Below are 23,568 nucleotides of genomic sequence, written 5' to 3' on the forward strand. Positions count from 1 at the left end.
CGGGACAGCCGCCATGGCTGTCGTTCCACTGCCGCTGGCATGAAGGGAAAGCCTCCGGCCCCGAGGAACCTGCCCGTTCCTCTCGGCCACCCAAAGGGTCCTTTCTTATCCCCCTGTCCCTTCAAGACAGGGGAGGTCCGAAGACCTGTCGGCGGCAGCTTGGCAGATGGGGTTCTGGCAGAGCTCCGCGGGGCTCGCCATTTCCCTGTCTGTATCCCCACGGCGCCAACTGGAAGTCCTTCTGAACCTTAAATCTAGTCCAAGATTATATGAAAAACCTTGTTCACATATACTAGGTTTCCGGGGACACCTTCATATAGAAGAGGGATGGGTTCTACTTACCTCAGCTACCGCTTCACAACAGGAGTGTGCGGGTGCATGTGCAGAAGCTTCTGCACATGCACAGATCATCTATGATGATGTCCGCCTGGATGGGCAGAGCCTCCTGCCATCATTACTACCAATTCGCAAGAACCGGACAGAACCGGAAGCAACCCACCACTGATATAGAAGATTCTTAATATGCATATTTGGGAATGCATGACTTGCTATTGGGAAGAAAACTGATGATCAATTACCAAATAAACAAAACAATGGTCTTCTCTAAAAGTCCATGGTCAATAGGAGGGCTATCAACAACCATATAGAATTAATACCTTCAGATATCCTGGATGAGTTATTCATGCAAGAAAGCTTGTTCATGTTGTACAAACAGTACCTCAGCTATTTTTCAAGTGCCATTCCAGCAAAAAATAATAATTTTCTGCCTGCTGACATCAAACTGGTTCCTGAAAACACTCTGGCACATCATCTATTTGAAGTTGTGCATGGGTCATATAGGATTTTCAGACCACTTGAGTATATACAATTCAGTCTTCACAGAACTAGGTTTGGCATCCACAGCAGCAGTGAAATCCGGCTGGATATATCCAGCTCGCACGAACCGGTAGTGCCGGTAGTGGGAGGCTCTGCCCACCCACCGGGACATCATTACATCCCATTTTTGACCCTCTGTGCATGCGTACAAGGCTCTATGCATGCGCAGAAGAGGCACACGCATGCTCACACTCCCGAACCAGTAGCAAAGGTAAGTGCATTTCACCACTGATCCACAGATATGTTATTCATGCTGTCCTTAGTCTGACCTTGCCATAACAAAATGTAGATTGGATAGCAGCAAATAGCTGGTGGGATAAACTTAATCTGAGTCCATCTGGGTTGTTTGATTTCACTTTCAGTAATAATTGCTAATCCATCTGGAAGAAAGCCCTTATCTGCATTTCAAAAATCCTTGTCCTATTGAGAAGATGGAATAGCAAACACCCTTATTGGTCTCAGAAGAGCATGTCATAGAAGAGAAAGAGAAGACAAGGACAAATGATTGATTTAATGGGAATTATTGGAAAACCATCAAGAAGAATTTAAAATTAAATCAAGAAAGCAATTAATAACAGAAGGACATAGCTGTCAATGGTTTTCCCATTTATAGTTATCAAAAAAATTCAAAAAGAATCTTTTTGAAAATGGTATGGAGCTACGTCAGTCAGAATTTGAAATACAATTGTGCACTGATGATAAACATGTAAATGCTAACATGTATAAACTTTTGGTGAAATTTGAAACAGTGGAACAACAGGTTTTAGAATGTCTGAAAAGTGGGCTAAGAATTTTGGTTATAATAAACAAGTGGACCAGGGGTGAAGTGCTCCCGGTTCGGACCGGATCGCCCGATCTGGTAGCGATGGAGGCGGGTGGTTCGGAGAACCGGTAGCAAAAATCCCTGCCCGCCCCCCCACGCCCAGCTGAGCCGCACAATCATCAGAGGCTTTTTTTTTTACTTTTAAAAGCATTTTTTCTACAACCTCTTCTGCCAAAAAAATGCTTTTAAAAGTAAAAAAAAAGGCGCTGATGATTGTGCGGCTCAGCTGGGATCAGCAGAGGCATTTAAAAAAAAACTTTTTTTTCTTTTAAATGCCTCTGACACTCCAGCTGAGTTGCCTGATCAGCAGAGGCATTTAAAAGAACCTTTTTTTTCCCCTTTGAAATGCCTCTGACGCTCCAAGCTAAGTTGCCTGATCAGGCAACTCAGCTGGGATCGGCAGAGGCATTTCAAAGAAAAAAAAACCTTTTTCTTTTTCACTGAAGAGGTAGAAAAAATGGTTTTAAAAGTTTTTTTAAAAATGGCCACGCCCACCCAGTCACATTACCCACCCACCAAGCCACGCCCACAGAACCAGTAGTAACAAATTTTAGATTTCACTACTGAAGTGGACCAATAAAAACATGTTTAAAAGGTTGAAGTTTACTTTGTCTTGTGATCTTAAAGAAACAATGTATTAAATGATATATCATTGGTACATAACACAATAGAAATGATCACAAATATATAAAGGCACTTCAAATGTATCTTGGTAATTGAACATCATGAAGGGACATTTTATCATACTTGGTGGAGTTATAAAAAAAGCTAAAAAGATGGATTTAAATATATACTTTGAAACAGAAAATTTTAAAGATTAATATTCAATTGAAGCCAGCACATTTCCTTTAAGGACTAGAAAAAAGAAGAAAATTAGAAAATTATTTTAATATATGATTACTGTGGTGAGATGATTTTATGCACAAAGATTGAAAGATTTGACACTACCCACTATGGAGGAATGGATGGTGAAATTGAGAGATCTTGCTGAGATGGATAAATTAACTTCTTTGATTTGATAAAAGACACTAACTACAATTATTAGTGACTGGGAACCTCTTATAGATTTTTGTATAAAAATGAATCAAATGGACTTTTGATTTATGGCTTTGATGATTAGACAAGAGAGATTATAAAAGGAAGAGAATTTGATATTATTTTAGAGAGAGATCTTAAAATATAATTGTATTTATAATTGCTGCGAAGAATATCAGAAATAACTTCTTTGTATCTATCTTTTGTATTCTCCAACTTTCTTTTCTTGGACTTTTTGCTCTCTCTTTTTCTTTTTTCTTCTTTAGTTTCTATTAGATATCACCTTATTTAAAAATGACAATAAAAGTCATATATTAAAAATAAGGAAGACAGATATTTAGAAAAGCACATATTGTGTCTACTTTCAACTAACTTATCTAGATTAAATAGTGACCAGACTGATTTCCTATATAATGCCATCTGAACAGTTGCATTTCAATCTAGGTTGGCTACCTAGTTTTCATAGGCGCCAAACTGTATTTGATGGGAGAATCATGGCAACATATCTTTATAAACTGGTCAATTCTATACACCAATGAAACTTTTGAAGGGAAATTTGCAGTGCTCTTCCCTCTGTACTGCTGCAGGTAACATCATAAAATTTCTACCACCCGCTACTTAAAGCTTTGCAGTATGGAAGAAATCAAAATTATTGCACATATACTTTTGCACTGAAGATTTTATTTGGCCTCATGCTAAAATTTAATTTCTCCCTTTTGAGTAATAATACCAGGGCAGTCAGACAATTCTCACGAATCCTTCCTGTTAGCTAAGAAAAACGTTCATGGCATTTATTACGTTTCCAAGCTTTGTTACCCAACTTTGAGAACATGGCAAATGATGACTCCTGAAAAGCAAGTTCCACCTAGTATATAGTAATTAAAAGATAAGTTTCTTTATTTGCTTATCAGTTTGCTTTTTTTTTGCTTTTTTGTCATTAGCCCTTGGTAAAGTTTGATTTGAATACTGAGGTAAATTGGAAAGCTCTCTTTGTGTTTTGTGGTATTTGTGAATTCCGATGATTTGAAACATCTTTGATTTAGGTTTTTATATTTTGTATTTGGAGGCTATGTTTACACAATAAAACTGAACCCAGATCACTTGGTGGGTTTCTATCTGTTTCCCCCGGTTCGAGCAAACCAGTAGTGGTGATAGTGGGAGGCTCCGCCCACCTGCCCAGATGTCATCAAGGATGCATGCACAGAAGATTCTGCACACGTGCAGAAGTGTCGCATGCGAGCGAAGCAAGCACACACACACATTCACACTCCTAGTTCCAAACCAGTAGCGAAGGTAAGTGGAACCCACTACTGACCCAGATAAATAGTTGTGTTCAAACCACTTATTACTGAAAATGGATATGAGAGCTAGGATGAAAGACTCAGTTTTCCAACAGACATAAAAGGTCAAGGTGTTCAACGTGCCCCTAAAAAAGAGTTGTGTGGATATTTCAAAATCAACTTTCTGAACAGAGGCAAAATTCTGTTAGCGTTAAATCAATATCTTATAATATGATAGAAATGGACAAAGTAACAAATCTGCTATGCTTTCTGATCACACACTCCAAATCTACCCCCAGAAGCTATTATTTTACAAGCTGGACCAAGAACAAAAATAAACAGTTTTCAAATCCAGTGTGAAGCATTTATTACATTAATAAATGAGCCAGGTAACCTCTAGGCTCCTTATCAGCGCTTAACACTTGTGCTCTTTTCCTCAGATTTTGTGAATCTGTCAAAAAGTACAGTACTTCAGTCTATCTTACCCCCACAATGACAATAACAATTTAGATTGGTACAAATCGTACTACTAATTTACGGAAAAATTATTACTGTATTAAAATATGTAAAAGCCTAGCTTCTATTCCATTCCATTTTATCCTGTTCTTTCCATTCCAGTCTATTCCATCTATATTTAGGGAATAACCATCTGGAAGTTCCATGGCTTTATTTTTGTGTTTTCATTAATAAATCCTAATCTTTGTCAGTAAATTCCATTGATGTGCATAGTAATTTATATTTCGTTGTTATCTTCACTCCCATAAGTCCGTTGAAACTGAGTTACATTTCTGTTCCACATTACTTTTGAAAAGGGATAGGAAATCCCTGTTTGCTTTTTAACCAGATCACCATTTTCTGGCCACAGAAAGGTGTTGCAGAAATATGGGAAACTACCAGAAACAAAAGTTTGTAACAGATGATTCTGACTTCATTGTTGTACCTATTACAGTGACCCTACCCTAGATCCTGGATCATCCAATGTGCTTTGTGATAGCAGCAGAAATGCAAGCTGTTTTGACTTTCATGCACAAGAATTTTGTGATAGTTTGTTAGTAGGCACAACTCTCACAATACCCTCTCTTTCTACAGCCTTAAAATCATTTTCTTAAGATTCTTGGATCCTTCTGAGCATAGCCCTGAATTTTGATGGAATAATGACTAAAAACCAGGGGTGAAATGCTCCCAGTTTGGACTGGATCGCCTGATCCGGTAGCAATAGTGGCGGGTGGTTTGGAGAACCAGTAACAAAAATCCTTCCCCCCCGCATGCCCAGCTGAGCTGCACGATGATCAGAGTCTTTTAAAAAAAACTTTTGAAAGCATTTTTTCTACAACCTCTTTGGCCAAACATAGTCTCTGACGATCAGGCAACTCAGCTGGGATCGGCAGAACCTTTTAAAAGCATTTTTTTTAATAACCTGTTTGGCCAAAGCGGTTGTAGAAAAAATGCTTTTAAAAGTAAAAAAAGTTGGCCACACCCACCCAATTACATTACCCCCCCCCTCCAAGCCATGCCCACAGAACTGGTAATAACAAATTTTACATTTCACTACTGCTAAAAACTGATGGTATGACTTCCTATGCTTTGTTGTGGAAAACAAGCCTGCGCCCTCCCGTACTCTATTTTCGCTGGCAGAGGTACCATGGGCCAGGCCTTCACTGTTTCCAGGGTGGCCCTGTGGGCCAGATCTAAGCACCCCATGGACCAGATCTGGCCCCTGGGTCTTGAGTTTGACACCCTGTATAAGAGGGAGGAAAGGAAAAATGCACTCAAGATTTCAAGATTCAATTACTATCTCTTATATCAATAAATATAGTTTCAGTGAAACACATGGAGTCATTTTCTCAATCTGGCCTACTTAAAAAGGCTGACATCAACACATCTGCCCAGCCCTAATTCTGCTGGCATCCAAAACCATGGATGTTTTCCCAGGTATAGGAGTTGGGAGGCTGAAGACTCATGAGATGGATGTTATTGTAGTGACACATGTAGTTTTCCTCAAGTGCCGCTATTTATATTATGGTTGGTTGCATAGTCACCCAGATGTTTAGACTGAATTTGGCATTTTTATCCACTTATCAAGTTCTTCCTAAAGTCCTGGGATTGGCAGATGTTGTTGTTAGATGGTGTTAAAGGTATCATCAAAGGATGTAGGCTGTTCCAAGTAAATCTGCCTTTTGTAATTGACTGGTGGCAATTTTGTCAATGCCAATGATGTTCAAAGTGATTATGATGAATATTATTAATCGTGGTGATGGGATTTGGTTTTTTTTTTAAGCTTTCATTTTATGATACCCTGTTTTACCCAAAATAAGACATCCCCTGATAATAAGCCCAGTCGGGCTTTTGAGTGCATGGCAATAAGTCCAAGCGCTTATTTCAGGGTTCAAAAAAAATATAAGACAGGGTCTTATTTTCGGGAAAACACGGTAGTCACCTTGAGTTGCTGTTGCAAGGCATGCAGCCAGATAAATTGACTAAAATAAACAAACACATATGTGAAAGGACATGACTGAAACATAGCAAGTGATATTTATGCATAAGAGTCATTTTGACAGGAGAAGAGAACATTTTATTTCTGAGAAAAGCTGTGCTTGCCTTTCAGTTTTGCTTTTCTTTCGGTTTCATTCTAGAGCTGAAGCTGCAAATTACTTGTGGAAAAAAAGTAAGAGTAGAAGTACCAGGCAATTCTAAGAATAAGGAAAGGCTTGTTGTTTGTGATCCTGCTTGTTGACACTGTTTCATTTCCTCTTCAAGGCCACTAGTTATAAAGCCTCAGCAAGCCCTCAAACCATCATGTTTTGTCACCACAAGTCAGAGTGATCTGCCATGTACTGATTTGCTGTTATGCCTCAATGTCTATGAGGGATGATTGAGAATTTTGTGTGATACTTTATTCAAGAAGGATTTGGCAGAACAGGTGAACTATTTCAAAAGAGGATGAAAGTCAAAACAAGGTATAACAATATGAGGGGGAAAAAGACCTACTGCATATAGTGAGAACTATTTTTACTCTTCACTCTTAAAAGTCCAATCTTTGCATGTTAAGTTGTAAAGCTGAATTTAAATTGTATACTTTTTACTTAGCAGCTATTTCACATTTATATGACATATTAAAAATGTGTGCAGCTACACGTTTGGTACAACCTGGTACATATGGCTGCCTTAGTAGCCATGTACCTTTTGGAGATGTGCTCTGAACCCCAATGCATTAGATTCGATAATTCGTGTGTTTAGTAAGCTATGTAGCTTGTGCCACAGTGAAAATATGTTTATGCACTGAAAATTTCATCTGTTGTTTGGAGAAGGTTAGAAAGTGGAAAAAGAATGCTTAGGATATTTTCTACTTCCCTTTGGATAAGAAATCAATGTACTGTATTTTTCGGAGTATAAGACACATCTTTTTCACCAAAGAAAGAGGGTGAAAATCTGGATGCGTCTTATACTCAGAATGTAGCCCCACCCAGCTTCTCTTATGGAGGTTTCAGAGGCTGAAAAAAGCATTAGAAATGAAACTTCAGAAAAGAAGCCCCCAAACAGAGCTTCAGAAATGAAACCCCCAAATAGAGCTTCAGAGGCTTTTTTTTCTGAAGCTCTGTTTCGGAGGCTTTCAGAGGCAGAAAAAAAAGTTTTTTTCTGAAACGGAGTTTCAAAAGTTTCAGAGGCAGGAAAAAAGCAAGGCACAGAGCAGCAAGGAACCTGCTGCTAAAATTCACCTCTGGAAACAGCTAATTGGAGGTATTCTGGGAGGACGATCCACCTGCCAATCAGCTTTTTTTTTATTTTACTCCCCAAAAACTAAAGTGCATCTTATACTCTGGTGCGTCTTATACTCCGAAAAATACACTACATAGTTATATGGTATCACTGCAAGGTTATTTACAGAAAGGCAAATTGAACACATTGGAATTAAATGTCTATATGGAGATTCTCAGTCATCCGGGTCATTGTTGACTAGAAGAACCATTGGTGCTTCAGTTTGAGATACAGACAATACAGACTCCTTCCCCAAAGCCTGCACCTGTGCTCAACAGTGAAGGGACACAGGGAAGAAAACATCCTGCAGAAAGCACAGCTCCTGTCATGCCCCCTGTTAGAGCCTGAATCTGCGGGGGAAGACAAGCTGGACCCTGAGCCAACAGAGATTGAGTGGGTGGCTTCATTGGCTGCGGACCAAAATGGGGAAGGGCAAGGCCAGTCAGGCCAAGGCATTTAAGGATTAGAATAGCTTGTAGACAGAGAGGAACAGGGGCAAGATGAACATAAGTGACAGAGCTGAGACGATGAGCAAAGACCACCCCCTCCTGATCCTAGAGCACGAAGTCAAGAGAGAAGGCGAGAACAACGAGGACTGAGCCAGCTATGAGGGAGAAGAGTGCCCCACCACCCTTCACAAGGCACACCTGGGGACTGACATGTAAGGAGATGCCAGTGGGAAGGGCATTTGTCGGGAACAAGCGTGGAATTTGTGGAGCCTCATGTGCACTTGCCAACACCTGGAGATTACTGTGCTTTGTCTTGTGGGGCTTGCCTGATTTGCCTACTTCGCTGAACTTCTTGCTCTGGTTACTATTTTGCTAACCTTGCTAACTGAACTTCTTGCTTTGGTTACTGTTTTGCAAACCTTGCTTACTGGACTACTCGCAGCCAGAGGCTGTTGAAGTTGCTTGTGAGACCTTTGCTTGAAGACTTGTAGTAAACATGGGGACATCACAAACCTCAACAGAGTCCTTCAGCTTTTCTAATCTATTGATAGTCCTCATTTCAGTTTATTTCAGATATAAAACATCTGTTGTTTCTGCTAGAACTCTCTTTTGTAACTGCACTCAGTATCTTTTTTTTTTTCTTTTCATGGCAGCAATCGGGGCCACCTTGATGATAAATTACCTATCCAGAAGACAGGAAAATTAGTTTTCTTCTTAATGTCCACTGGAAAAAAACAAAAATATTACATCATCTGAAAAGTTGTAACAAACAATAATCACAGATGAGCAGCAGTTCTTCAGTATCAGGGAATGTATAAAATTCTGTCATCTTCCTGAAAGCTAAAAATAATAATCATAGCAATAATAATAGTGTCAAGCACAATAAAGACAAGAAGATTAGAAGTGAATGATGATGAGAGTGGAAAAGATTTTAACATCTACTTTACATACCAAGGAAAATGGGTGGGTTTGGAATGCTGTAAGCAGATCAGACAGTTAAGAACAAAAAAGGACATTGGGAGAAAATTTGAAGAATAGTGAAGCTAGTATACTACCATGTTTCCTTGAAAATAAGACCTACCCCCAAAATAAGCCCTAGCCTGGGATTTTTTGGGGGGGGAGGGTCTAATATAAACCGTCCCCCCAAAATAAGCCTGGGAGATGGGTATGTCCAGCACAAGAGGTGGCGACCACATGGAGATCAATGGGGTCTGGCAGCAGCCCAGACCACCAGCCCCTTGGCTCAGTGCAGATAAGTCTAAGTGTGGAGGCAGATGCAGTGGGGAGATAGGTGATATGGACATGCTATGCAGCTGCCTGGATCATGGAAGACTCACAATATGGGAGACTGCCATAGTGGCACTGGCAGCAGGTAGAGACAGAGGCATGGGGTGGGGTGGGGGAGGCAGGCAATTCTGATGCCCACACAGGCACCTGCCTGGCATGGCTCCGGGCAGGACAGAGTGGGCAGAAAATTGGGATCAATGCCCCCCCCGTGTCTCCACCTCTGCCTGGCTCTGCCATGTACTTTTTGCCCAGAAGGAGATGAAGCTTTGTCTGGTTGCAAATGAAGTACTTTGAAAGGGAGTGAATTGCTCCACTTCAAAGCATTCCATTTGCAATAAGACAAAGCTTCGAGTCTCCATCATTTCTTCATCTGGGCAAAAAGTGTTTGGGTGCCTATAGGGCACTTGGAAACAGAGTGATTTGCTCCATTCCCAAGGGCCCCATAGGCACCCAAACACTTTTTGCCCAGACGGAGAAATGACAGAGACTCAAAACTTTGTCTGTTTGCAAATGGGATGCTTTGAAATGGAGCAATTAGTGTACATTATGGAAAAGATAACACAATACCACAACCTGCAAATAGAAAGAGAATGACTGTGGAAAAAGAAAGTAAAGTTAGTACCAATAGTAATGGGCAATTTGAGTGTAATCCCAAAACAATTGGAGCATCTCTTGAACACCATTGGTATTAACAAATTCATCATCGGTCAATTGCAAAAGACAGCTTTACTTGGAACACCTTACATCCTGCAACAATATCTGTATCACCCTCAAGCATTCACATTTGCCTATCCTAGGTCCTTGGGAAGATTTGATGATCAGACAAAAATGCCAATCCAGTCTGAACATCTGGCTGACTGTGATGAACCATAACAGCATCAAGCACATGATGTCAAAAAGATTAGAAGTGAATTTAGCTGATTCATAATTTAAGTAGCTATTTCCCAGAGGTATTTTCCACCACTTCTATCTCTATTTGTTTAACTGGTTCACAGTTTGGCTTAACTATTCTCCAGTATTATCTCCTCCACTTCCTCCTAGGTTTATTTTTTGGCTGGTTCACAACTTAATCAGCTACTTTCCAGCGATGCTTTTCTCCACTTCTAACCTTATTTATTTAGGCTGGTTCACAATATAATTTTAACCACACACCGACATTATCTCCTTCACTCCTCCCAGACCTATTATGAAACTGGTTCACAACTCAAATAGTTGCTTTCCAGCAATGCTTTCCAGCAAAGTCCAAACTCAATGGAAAAAATGCCATCAAACAATTTCACGGGCACAATTTCAGTCAATACATATATACCTGGAATAGTGAACTGGACTCAAGCAGAAATAAAAGCCCTGAATAGGAAGACCAGAAAATTAATGACATTAAATCATGACTTTCATCCATCCAGCAATATTGACAGACTTTATTTAACAGGGGCAAAGGTGAGCATGGAATGTTGCAAGTACACCAGACAGTTGAAAAGTAAAAAGAGAATTGGAAGAATATTTCAAAGGCAGTGAAGAAGATGCACTGAAGTAAACCAGGAAGGTTTAGTGAGCACTGAAAGACCACACTGACTTACCCAAAGGATCAAATGAAGAACAGAGAATAGACATGGCCAGAAAAGCATTACATGGCCAGTACATTAAAAAAAAAGAAGAGGAAGAAACCACAGCCAAAGTGAACAAAAAAGATCAGGGAATAGTTAAGAGGCAAACCTGCCATATAATTCTCATGATAGTTATACAACACCCGTCGAATCTTTGCTACCTTTGAAATGCATCTAATAAATGGCCCTTGGTTCTTTCTATTTTATATAAGTAAAAATATTTCCAATATTAAAAAAAAATCCTGCTTGGAAAAGTATACGGAAAGAAAATTGTTTCTTGTCTACACATACATACAGAATAGAGATGGAAGGGACCTTGGAGGTCTTCTAGTCCAACGCTTCCTGCTCAAACAGGAGACCCTATATAACTGTGATGGTGAACCTATGGCACACGTGCAGGAAGTGGCACGCAGAACCATTTCTCCAGGCACGCGAGCCATCGCCCTCTGCTCTTCTAGGTTCCAGTGCACCAGCCAGCTGGTGTTAACACGTGCGGGAGCACTGGAAACAGAAGAGCAGCCGCCTGGTGTGCATGCACGCACCAGGTGGCTGCTCTCCTGGTTTTCAGCATGCATATGTGCACCGGCCACCTGGTCTTCCGGTTTCTGGTGTGCATGCACACATGAAGACCAGCTGGCCGGTGTGTATGGGCATGCCAGAAACCGGAAGATCATCTTCCCAGGATGCACATGTGCACCAGGTGGCTGCTCTTCCAATTTCCAGCACGCACATGCGCACCCGCCAGCTGGTCTTCACGTACACAAGTGCACCAGAAACCAGAAGACCAGGTGACCGATGTGCACACGCATGCACACCAGGCAGCTGCTCTTCCAGTTTCCAGTGTTTGCATATGTGCGCATGCGCTCACGTTTCAGCACTCGGTGCCAAAAAGGTTCGCCAACACTGCTATATAACATCCCAGCGTTAACAGCTGTTGATAAGAAAGACTAAAAAAAAAGTCTGGATAATGGATATGACAGTACCTGGGGACAGCAGAATTGAAGAGAAAGAACTAGAGAAAATCACAAAATACAAAGACCTGCAAATAGAAATGGAACATTTATGGCAAAAGAAGGCAAAATTAGTGGCAATAGTAACAGGCACCTTGGGTACAATCCCAAAAGCATCTGGAGCACTACTTGAGAACCTTCAGTATTGGCAAATCACTATCTGTTAATTGCAAAGGACAGATTTACTTTGAACCGCTCATATTCTGTGATGATATCTTTAATATTGTTAAATAACAGCTTCTGTGTTCTGTCCGGGGTTCTTGGAAAAGATTTGTTAGGTAGATAAAAATGTTAAATCTAGTCGAAATATCTGGCTGACTGTGCAATGAACTGTAATAACCACATTAAAATAAAAATGGTTCTCATTATAGTTATAAAACAGCCTCAGAATCTCTGCTGCTCATTGAAATGCATCTAATAAACTGCCCTTGGTTCTATTTTATATAAATAAAAATATTTCCAATATTAAAAAATATATATATCCTGCTTGGAAAAGTGTACACTAAGAAAACTATTTCTTGTCTACATATACATGCAGAATAGAGTTGGAAGGGACCTTGGAGGTCTTCTAGTCCAACCCTCTTGCTCAAACAGGAAATCCTATGCCATTTCAGCAAATGGCTATCCACTCTATTCATAAAAACCTCCAGTAATGAAGTTCCCACAATTTCTGAAGGCAAGCTGTTCCACTGGTTAATTGTTTTCACTGTTAGGAAGTTTGTCCTTAATTCCAGGTTGCTTAGGTTGTTGCTACGCATAGATTAGCCAATATATGGGATAGATATTTCCTTTCTGTGGCTTCATTTGGGCTTCCATAATTTGGAATTTAGAATTACTAGTAAAATTTCTAAAATTCTAAAAGTAATTTCACCCCACTTGCATTTTCTCAACTGACTCACATTTTTCTACTGTTCCCTGAAATAAGCGCTTGGCCTTATTTTCGGGGAGGTCTTATTATTTTGGGGCGCGTGGAGCAAGATGGGGCTCCTCTTGTGGTCTTATCTGATTTCCAGATCTGTATTTAAATATTTTCGGGGAGGGCTTATTTTCAGCGGGAGACTTATTTTAGTGCATGCGCTCAAAAGCCCAATTCGACTTATTATCAGGGGATGTCTTATTTTCGGGGAAACAGGGTTTATACTGTATATGAGGTTCTTATTGTAGATTGTACACTTCGAGCCACAATATTTTCTCTACTCGATGAAAGCTCCATGTTGTTATGGCCCTATTCATATTTCTTTACATATTTAAAAGATTTATTTATGCCACCATAACATTTGTGAGCATTTCAACTTTCAGATGATATACTGTATTTCCCCACAGTGTTTCCTCTATTTGGGCTGTTTTGACAGAACTCTTCATATTTTTATAGCTATATAAAGAAGGAATACAGTATATTTTTCTGCTCCATCCAACTCATCATGGGGACCATCAGATAATTGTACTTACACTTTTATACAGTTGCTTCCCAAATCTTAAATTAGATATTATAAACTGATGTTCATGCACTTAAATAATTTAATAAACATTACACCCACATTATATTATTTTTCTCTATCTTGTCATGTCTTATATATTAAATGCATTCTTGTTCAGTCTTTTTTCACAACCTGTGTTTGAAGAAAACAACATCTGAGTCAGTTCTTGATAAGAAAGGAATTATGTGTAATTTTAGATGATGGCATATTATTTATTATTATGACAGTGATTATGTGCCATTTCTACCATGGATTAGTAATATTTATTTACAATATTACCTCAGTAATACTTCATCCCATTCAATTATAATTAAATGTATTTCAGTCCCTTTAATTTCAGTTTCTTTTTAATTTCACCTATTTATTTCTCTTTAATATTACAAAAATACAATTAAGCATTTTATGTTGCTTTATTTTATGTTAGTGTTAGCAGTTGTACTAGCTATGGTAAAGAAACAGAGTTGTTATATACTGTGCCTCATGTAATTGATTGTAATCTAGGGTGCATGCTTATTGAACTCTAGCTGTAGAAAAACTATACTAACATCATGATAGCTATATAGTAAGGATGAACGGGATAGTCATGATGATCTCTTATAAGAACAAGTGAATCAAGAATGAAAGTGAATATAAGACCAATATTGTTGTCAATATTTAATTGAGAAATAAATTGTTTCATTCACATTAATGTACAATATACAGATTCCATTGCTTCTATTTGTTTAGTTATGGCTAGAGGCTTTCTTTAGGAGAAAGTAAATGAAGTCAGTGCTCAGGTATAACAGAAGCATTCAGGCTTAAAATTCTCAATGTGATAATTTGAGGCAGGGAATAGGAAATTAAGATTTGTGATTATGGTGATGAGGGAGAGTGCACATGTACAAAAAAAAGGGGGGGGGAATGAAAGAGATCCATTCCTTTTTTTTTCTTTTTGAGCAAAGAACTAGATGTTCTGTCTCTCAGTCTTTCTGAATTCATTTTAAAATGATCCAAATCTGATGCATGCGGTTTACACTGGACAGACTTATTTGGATATCAGAACAGTAGATGCATAGCTATGTTTATGTGTCATGAGGATACAAAGGATCAAAAATTAGTCATTTGTTCAACCATTGAGCATGGGGGAAAATGTCAGCCAATGCTTGCTCGCTAGCCAGAGAGTAACTCAGTGTACCATCCCACCCTATCAGTTCCATTGATAGATATGTGTGTGTATGTATGTATGAATTTATGTATTGTATGTGTATGTATGTATGTATGTATGTATGTATGTATGTATGTATGTATGTATGAAGGGACACAGTGGCTTAGTGGCTAAGACGCTGAGCTTATCGATCAAAAGGTCAGCAACTCAGCGGTTTGAATCCCTAGTGCCACGTAATGGGGTGAGCTCCCGTTACTTGTCCCAGCTTCTGCCAATCTAGCAGTTTGAAAGCACATAAAAAATGCAAGTAGAACCTTTGGTGGGAAGGTAACAGCGTTCAGTGCGTCTTTGGCGCTTAATCATGCCGGCCACATGATCACGGAGATGTCTTCGGACAGCACTGGTTCTTCAGCTTTGAAACACCCCTTAGAATCAGGAACGACTAGCACATATGTGTGAGGGGAACAAATACCATTACGTATGTATGTATGTATGTATGTATGTATGTATGTATGTATGTATGTATACACACACACACACACACACACACACAAACACTGTGCAATTTATGGAGAGCAATGCATAATGTTTACAGTTGTTTAATTTATAGCATGACTGAGTGTATTTTTTAGAAAAAATAAATTTACTATAAGGGCCTGATGTTTATGACTTATCCCATCTATGAGGCAGGGAAAATATATGAAGCCTTATAGGTACAGAAGATTTTTGCAGACTGGACAGGCAACCTATGATGAACTGAGACAAAGGCAGACATCCTGAAGGAGCTGATAAACAAATACCCAAGACTTCAATTCATAACTGGTTATACATAATTTACATAACTTGAATGTGTAATCTGCCTGGATCAATTGGCTGGTTGTAGAGACACAGCAATTGGTATACCTTAACTTGAGGGCATGGAACTGAAGCCTCGACTCCAAGTATAGAAGGATTTAGCTTGGGGACAAAAGCTAGAGGACTTACTTTCACCATATGTTGTTTGCTGAGACATGTTTGATCTTCTGCAGCTTCCTGCCTCCCTGCCTCATCCTCTACTTCCCCCGCTTCACACCGGTTCTATAGAACTAGTAGTAAAACTGGCGGGAGGCTCCACTGATCCTGACATCATCAAAACGCTTCTGCGCATGTGCACAGCCCCATTGCGAACCGGTAGTAAAGGTAAGTAGAACCCACCTCTGCTCTACTTCCTACCTTTCATTCAGCACTCAGTAAAAACGGCCACTGTATTGAGACACTTGCTTATATGTGAAAACAATGGTCTTGCCTAACTTTCTGATGCAATTGAAGAAAAAAAAAAAAAGGTTGACCAAGAATTAAAATCAGATAATGTAAATTCTGTTATGCTAAGCTTTCCAATTTTCTTGTTTTGAACCCAAGAATGAGGACAAGCAATTTAGAAGAACTGAGATTGCTTGAGTGAATGATCATCAAGGCATAGAGGTATAATCCTACAATTTAATACAATACTCATATTTAATACACTCATATCCCTTCCCCTTCACCCAAATACAAGAGAATAAGGTGTTATATTGCCTATGTCAGGACCCAAGAGCCAAGAAAGAGACATGGAGTTAGTTAAGTTAGTTTCTTTTAGTGTACTTCATTCATAGACATAATCTTGCCACATTAGAGCAACTATTTGTATGACCACAGATATGGTCTGGCAATATCTAGGGAAAAGCCATTTTAATCCTCTTCCTACCAACCAAACTTTCCAAGTTCCACAGCTTCTTTGCCCTTTAGAAAACAGCCCCTCCTTCAAGGGAATCCAGACTACATTCCACCACAGCCCCGTGGTTCTGTACCTTTCATGATGGCAAGCCTCTATTGTTTTCAAAACTCTTCCTACTGAGAAGCCAGCTGTCCTGCATTTGGACTCCATCACCTACTCATGACAACATGCTACTCCCAATTCAGCCAAGAATTTCTTCCAATAAGAGTATGGACTGCCCTCCCACAGCAGTGAAATACTGGCATTTGTGAACTGCATTCTCTATCCATGGATATAATGCCATTGGCAAGGAGATAATAGAAACTGCATGTGATTTCAAATTTAATGTCAAGGTAATATGCTATTTAGGCATGGCTAGGTTCATTAGCTTCAGATCCATGTTATTCTTACTTGTGTTCCTTCTGTACAGTACTATTTCTCTATGAATTACATTTTTTTTTAAAAAAAACTGCTTTTAAACTCTGGAAGTCTTTTCCTCAGAATTACAGTTCTTTCAAGTGGCCAAAGAGCCTAGTTATCATAGATCTAATGCAACGACAATGAGAATGAACTCACAAATATCTCTTACAATGACAGGAGATAATTAAGTGCTGTTTCTTCCAGATCTATGGTATAGTAGAGAAAGGTAACTATGATTTTTATATTACAGATACCCATTGAAATGTAACTAATGCTGTTCTATTCTATTCTGACCCAAATATAATATTTATTAGGGATTGGTATTTTCATTTTATACAGATAGAACTATGGGTAGAACTGATTCTAATTTTTAAAATAACCATTAATACTGCAGAGAAACATTTCATATATCTTTCCCCTATCTCTCTCCCGTCCTCATTCCTCACCACATACAAGTGAATGAATAAACATATCCTTCAGCCAGTAGGTAGTTTCCAGTTCCCATCCTTGGCATGTCATATTCATTGTTACCATACTACTGTGATGGCAAACCTATGGCACATGTGCCAGAGGTGGCACACAGAGCCCTCTCTATGGGCATGCATGCCGTCGCCAGCTGCTCTTCTGGTTTCCAGTGCACACATGCGCACTGACCAGCTGGTCTTCACGTGTGCTGGAACGCCAGAAAACGGCCATTATTCAGGCCAAAAACGGCCCAAAAAATGCCCCAGGCATGCACACGCCAGCCAGCTGGTCTTTGGGTTTCCAGCACTCCAACATACGTGCATGCACGCACATGCACGCACATTCTAGTTTGGGCACTCGGTGCCGAAAAGGTTCGCCATCACTGTCATAGTATATTTAAGCTATTTTATATTCCCAGGAAAAAAATGTGACATCAGAACTTCCACTTTCTTAAGTAAATTGCTCATGATTTCACTGCAGATTAGGTTAAAAGCCTTCTTCCTGATTACTTGTAAATTATACTTTGTAAATTAGTAGGAACTGCACATTTTGGACTTCAAAAGGCTGAATTAATGCTGTGATAAAATTGGATAAATTCTGATTTCTAGAAGTACTTTTTTCCCATCAGACTTTGCTGATGAATCTAACAATGTTTTTTTTTTAAAAAAAAGAATATAATCCTTGATTTACAACAGTTCATTTAATGACCGTTTAAGGTTACAACGGCACTGAATAAAGGTTGTGGCCTGTCAGTGGCCTGTGCAGCTAGTAGCTGATTCCGACAGCGAGGAGGCTGGTGTGGTGCTGCGCCAGCAGCCTGTGCAGCTGGCACTCAAGTCAGAAAATGAGGAGGCTGGAGAAGATGTGGTGCCAGAGGCAGGGATTCAGCCAGGGCTGAATTCAAAACCTCCAGAAGCTCCCATAAGTGAAGAGGAAGAAGAGGAGGAGCCTCTTCTCGATGCATGGGCGCACAGAGCTGCCAAAAGGCAGGAGTGGTTCCTCAGGAGGAGATCTCCTCGAGAGTAAGGCTTGGGGCTAATTGGCTACTCCCTTAGCCTATTTAAGGAAGGACAATGACTGAGGCAATTTGCAGGGGACAACTTCGTTCACTCTCCTTCACGTCCTGATGTTCTCTTATCAGTTTCCTGCAAATTGCTTCTGGGCTTTCTGCCAACCATAGTAAGATTACAATTATTTATTCTTTGGATTCTTGTAGGCTGTTAAGAAAGTTAATTAACAGCCTTTATTTGAAAAAGACTGATTTAATTTAGTAAACTAAGCTTTGTACAGACTTTGTGTGTGCTGCGTTCTTTGGGGTCCATAGCTGGTGCAGAACATAAATGGACTTATGAGTGTTTTTCACACTTAGAACCATTGCAGCATCCCCATGGCCATGCGATCAAAATTCAGATGCTTAGCAACTGGTTCATATTTATGATGACTGTAGTGAGCCGGGATCATGTGATTCCCTTTTTGCAATCTTCTGCCAAGCAAACTCAATGGGGAAGACAGATTCACTTAACAACCGTGTTACTGATTTAACTGCAGTGATTCATTTAGCAAGTTCGTAAAATGAGACAAAACTCTTTTAACAATGAACTCACTTAGCAACAGAAATTGTGGGCTCAGTTGTGGTCATAAGTGGAGGGCTATCTATCTAGCATCCCTCTGAGGAATCCTCTAAATTCTAGCATTAGAGGACCATTCTCCGTTCAAACAGGAATAATTCACAAAACTATTAGGTGTGAAATCTCATTTTTTTCCCCCAGCTAAAGCCTACATTCCATGTTACTGAGAAATTCCACCACCACCCGGCTCGTCCTGGCCCTCGATGAATTCTATCATGTTTCTAAATGGTCTTTTGATCGCAGTGCTTACCTTGCCCACATATTGAGTATCTGGACCAGTATATTCCTCCAGTAAAAAAAATTGATTCCACATCCATCCACGCTTTGTCCGATGCATGGCTTTTCCCTGATCCTTAGCTAGCCCCATTATTCTTTTAGCTTGCAAATACACGCTGGTCCTCTTCGGTGATAGTAAAGTAGGAATCTCGTAAAAAATACAAGTCCAAATTAGAAATGACAAGCAGTTGCAAGTTTTCATTCTTTGGGCCTTCTGCAGAGAAGTCTGCTGAACTTGGTGTGTCTTTTCCTTTAACCTGTAGAATCTTCTGTAAATGTTGTTGTATTCCTCTTTGAAATGATCTGTAAATTGGATAAATGTTTAGATGAGTTTTAAGTTTATATATCTTGATGTAACACAGCACCCCCCCCCCATTTGTGCACGTATGTTACATTTTTCAGAGCGGGGTGAAATTCAGCAGGTTCTAACAGGTTCTGGAGAACCGGTAGTGAAAATGTTGAGTAGTTTGGAGAACCGGCAAATACCATCTCTGGCTGGCCCCAGAGTGGGTTGGGAATGGAGATTTTGCAGTATCCTTCCCCCAGGAGTGGGGAGGGGATGGGGATTTTGCAGTATCCTTCCCCTGGAGTGGGGTAGGAATAGAGATTTTGCAGTATCCTTACCCTGCCACGCCCACCAAGCCACACCCACTAAGCAATACCACGTCCATCAAGCCATGCCCATAGAACCGGTAGAAAAAATTCCACCACTGCTTCAGTGGATCCTACACAGATTAAATAAAGGGCTAAGAAACATCTCCTGCAGATTATACAAATCATATTCTAATAAGATAATATGCAAAGCCAACCTAAATGAAAGGCAGAAATTCCCGAGACCCAACTTTTTTGCTCTGGCTTATCCTACAGGTGAGAATGTATCATTGTGTGCTAGCTATTTTACACAGAAGTACTAACACCATTCCTCTCCTCCCACTTTTTCTGATAGTCTTCTTGTAATATGTTTCTCCTCTGCGTATCTTTCCAATATCCCCCCCTCCCTGTTTAAACAACAGTCTGCCAATATTGACACAGACTGATCATCCTAATATCTGGAACAGGAGATTGTTTAAGTCATTCAAAATTTATGCCAAGGAATAAATTGTGTCTGCAGTAAAGCAGGTTGTTTAACTTTCCTCTATGGGGAACTGCACTTTGAAAGGAAGCTTTTTTTAAAAAAATCTCAGAGACTGCAGGGACTATGGTCAATGATTTTAAATGGTAAAATTGAGCCACTCAGAATCACCTCAGATCACAAATTGAACAGCACCTAAAATGAATGCATGAATGAAAAACCTATTATTCTAGTCAGGACTGGTCAATGAATAGATTGCTTGCAATTCTTAGCACTGCTTCTGCAGGCTCAAGATTCCTCTGTAGATACCTTGTGTTCCCCAAAATAAGATCCTGTCTTATATTTTTTTGAACCCTGAAATAAGTGCTTGGCCTTATTGCCATGCGCTCAAAAGTCCAATTGGGCTTATTATCAGGGAATGTCTTATTTTGGGGAAAACAGGGTAGGTTCTAGCTCATTTCTTTTTCTCTTTTTGGTAGGGAGAGTGGTAAGCCACTTTTAAGGGGCCCTTGATATTTTAAGCTTGAGGTTTAGAAACTATTTGAATAAATGTCATGAGGGGCCTACTTGATATTTTCAGTTGAAGCTTAGTGACTCTTTTAGTGAATGTCATCAGACTTTACAAGGCTTAAGGTATGTATTTTGTCCCATAAGCCTTTATCTGAAATATTGGGATAGAAATTTTGGTGTGATTTGATTCAAGGGACTTACAAATGACTACTTCAGCTTCAACCACAACAATACACAAGCAAATAAAAGATACAAACTCAAGGGAAGCAATCCAAACTCGATTGCAGAAAATATGACCTCAGTAACAGAGTGGTCAATGCCTGGAATGCACTACCTGACTGTAGTTTCTTCCTCAAACCCCCAAAACTTTAACCTTAAACTGTCTACTGTTGACCTCACCCCATTCCTAAGAGGTCTGTAAGGGGCATGCATAAGTGCACCAGCGTGCCTACTGTCCCTGTCCTAATATTCCTTTTTACTTACTCTTTTCATGTATTCAAATTATGTTTATACTTTTACCTGTTATCCTTTTATGCTTGACAAATATTTATTTATTTATTGTATTTATTGGTTCAATTTATATGCCGCCCTTCTCCGGAGACTCAGGGCGGCTTACAATGCGTTAAGCAATAGCCTTCACACTTTTGTACATGCCTGCTTAGTAGGGCTTTCGGCCCCCTCTAAGCGGTGTTCTTTTTATACAAAGTAAGTTTATTGCCCCCACAATCCGGGTCCTCATTTTATCTACCTTGGAAGGATGGAAGGCTGAGTCAACCTTAAGCCTGATGAGATTTGAATTTGCAGTAATTGCAGGCAGCTGGCAGCTAAATGCTACTTAACAGTACTTTAGTCCGCTGCGCCACCAAGGCTCATAGACTTATGATTTTATGATTTCATAACTTTTGATTATTATTATGATTATGATTAGACAATGCATACCTGGGGAGGTATACACTGTCCTTTCTTAAAGCCATAGGTTGCATACTTTTGAAAGAAACTTGGGTATCATAAACAAGCTACTTCTTTTATTGTTATATAGTTATTCTATTATTATTATTATCAGTCTTAGGTTTCAAGCCTTTGAAACAATGCAATTTTGGACGTCATCATGTTAATCTAGGTTGCTGCCAATCTAGCTAATGAAAAGTGTAAAGTCCTTCTTGCATTTGGATTTGTACCAGCCATGCTATGACTTAAAAGGAAGTTGTGCCCCTATGAGGTTCCCCCCCCCGCGTAGGGGTTAAAAAAAAAGACGGAGGGGGCTCAATGCCTCTCTCCAAAACTGTAACATCAGTTATAGTAGCAGATGCTCGACCACTATAGTGACAGCATATGGACCAAAAATATTTGTTTGGGAAATAACATGCAAGCAATATGCTATAGCCTTAAATTGGTTAATTTTATCTGCAATTTAAACACTGCTGCCCTTCACAAGCTTGCCAACAATAAAAATGATAAACAAACAATACTCATATATTCTCAGTTACCTGCTTTTTAATAAACTGTAAATATGGCTGGAGAGCTAGTTTGGAGCTAGAGTGGTTAAGGCATCAGATTAGAAACTAGGAGATTGTGAATTCTAATTTAGCCTTAGGCACAAAGTCATTTGGATGATCTTGAACCAATCACTCTGTCTTAGTCCTTGGAAGGAAATAATAACAAACCAGTTCTGAAAAACTTTGTCCCCCCCCCCAAAAAAAAACAACCTTGCAGGGACTTAAATGAAAGATATACAAATGCTACAAACACATACACATAAAAAAAAATCCACAATGAGTGTTGTTATTCATCTAGGAGTCTTTTTGTTAACTTAAATCCATAAATCTCTTTGTTATGAAACACATATTTTATTCTAATGCAAAGAATTTTCAACCAACCCACAATCTCAGGGGACTATTTAAAAAGAGTCATGCATATTGAGGCCTTCAGATCAGGAATGCACTGGGCATTTTGACAAATTGAACATTTATTTATATTCCTATTATTGTTTCATAAAACAGATTTTCAGATTTGCACCCATTTACATACAGTAAAACAGAATTCAGATTGCAGCAAATTAAGAGACACAGTATATTATTTAGCTGGAGATCAAAGACTATTAGTCTAGGTATATTTACTAAACATACTATATTGCATAATAGTCTATGCAGCGTAACAAGTAAGTATGTTTGCTTATTCAGCCTAACACTTGAGATCAGTAGTGGCATTCAGCTGGTTTTATCCGGTTCGAGCAAACCAGTAGCAGCGGCTGTGAGAGGCTTCACCCACCCACCCGTATGTCATCACGTCCCATTTTTGATGCTCTGCGCATGTGCACACTCACATTTGTGAACCAGTAGCGAAGGTAAGTGAATACCACTCCTGCTTGAGATGGCTTCTAATACATGGCTATCTGACTAAAACATGATTACATGCATGCTAACAAACTTTGAAGGGGGGCCGAAGAAGGGAACTAAAGCCAAATTAACTTTGACTGAGAAGTACCTTCCACTTTTATTGATACTTAGCCACCTGTCTTAAAAATTAAGTTAATGTTCCTAATTGTATCAGAAGTCCCCACTGGAAATTAGTATTAATTAGAAATTAGCTAGAGGAAAATATTATTTGAATAGTAGTGAATGTAACTGATTGTGTGGAATCATGTGATTTTATCTGAAAACTCAAATATTAACAATTTTTTTAAAAAAAAAATCCAACAATTGGAATGGGAAAAAAAAAGCACC

At 39.4% G+C, this 23,568-nt stretch overlaps 1 protein-coding gene across 1 annotated transcript in view; it reads right to left on the bottom strand.

Moving 5' to 3' along the window:
- Positions 1–23,568, bottom strand: part of CDH9 (cadherin 9) — a 162,279-nt gene that overhangs the window by 98,607 nt on the left and 40,104 nt on the right. The window contains exon 2 of the mRNA XM_034411935.3: positions 19,238–19,566. Coding sequence (XP_034267826.1) covers positions 19,238–19,465 — 228 coding nt within the window. The 5' untranslated portion in view covers positions 19,466–19,566. The remainder of the gene's footprint in view (positions 1–19,237; positions 19,567–23,568) is intronic.

Source organism: Pantherophis guttatus, chromosome 3 (genome assembly GCF_059756535.1).
Source record: "Pantherophis guttatus breed Tessera chromosome 3, ASM5975653v1, whole genome shotgun sequence".
NCBI classification, from domain to species: domain Eukaryota; kingdom Metazoa; phylum Chordata; class Lepidosauria; order Squamata; family Colubridae; genus Pantherophis; species Pantherophis guttatus.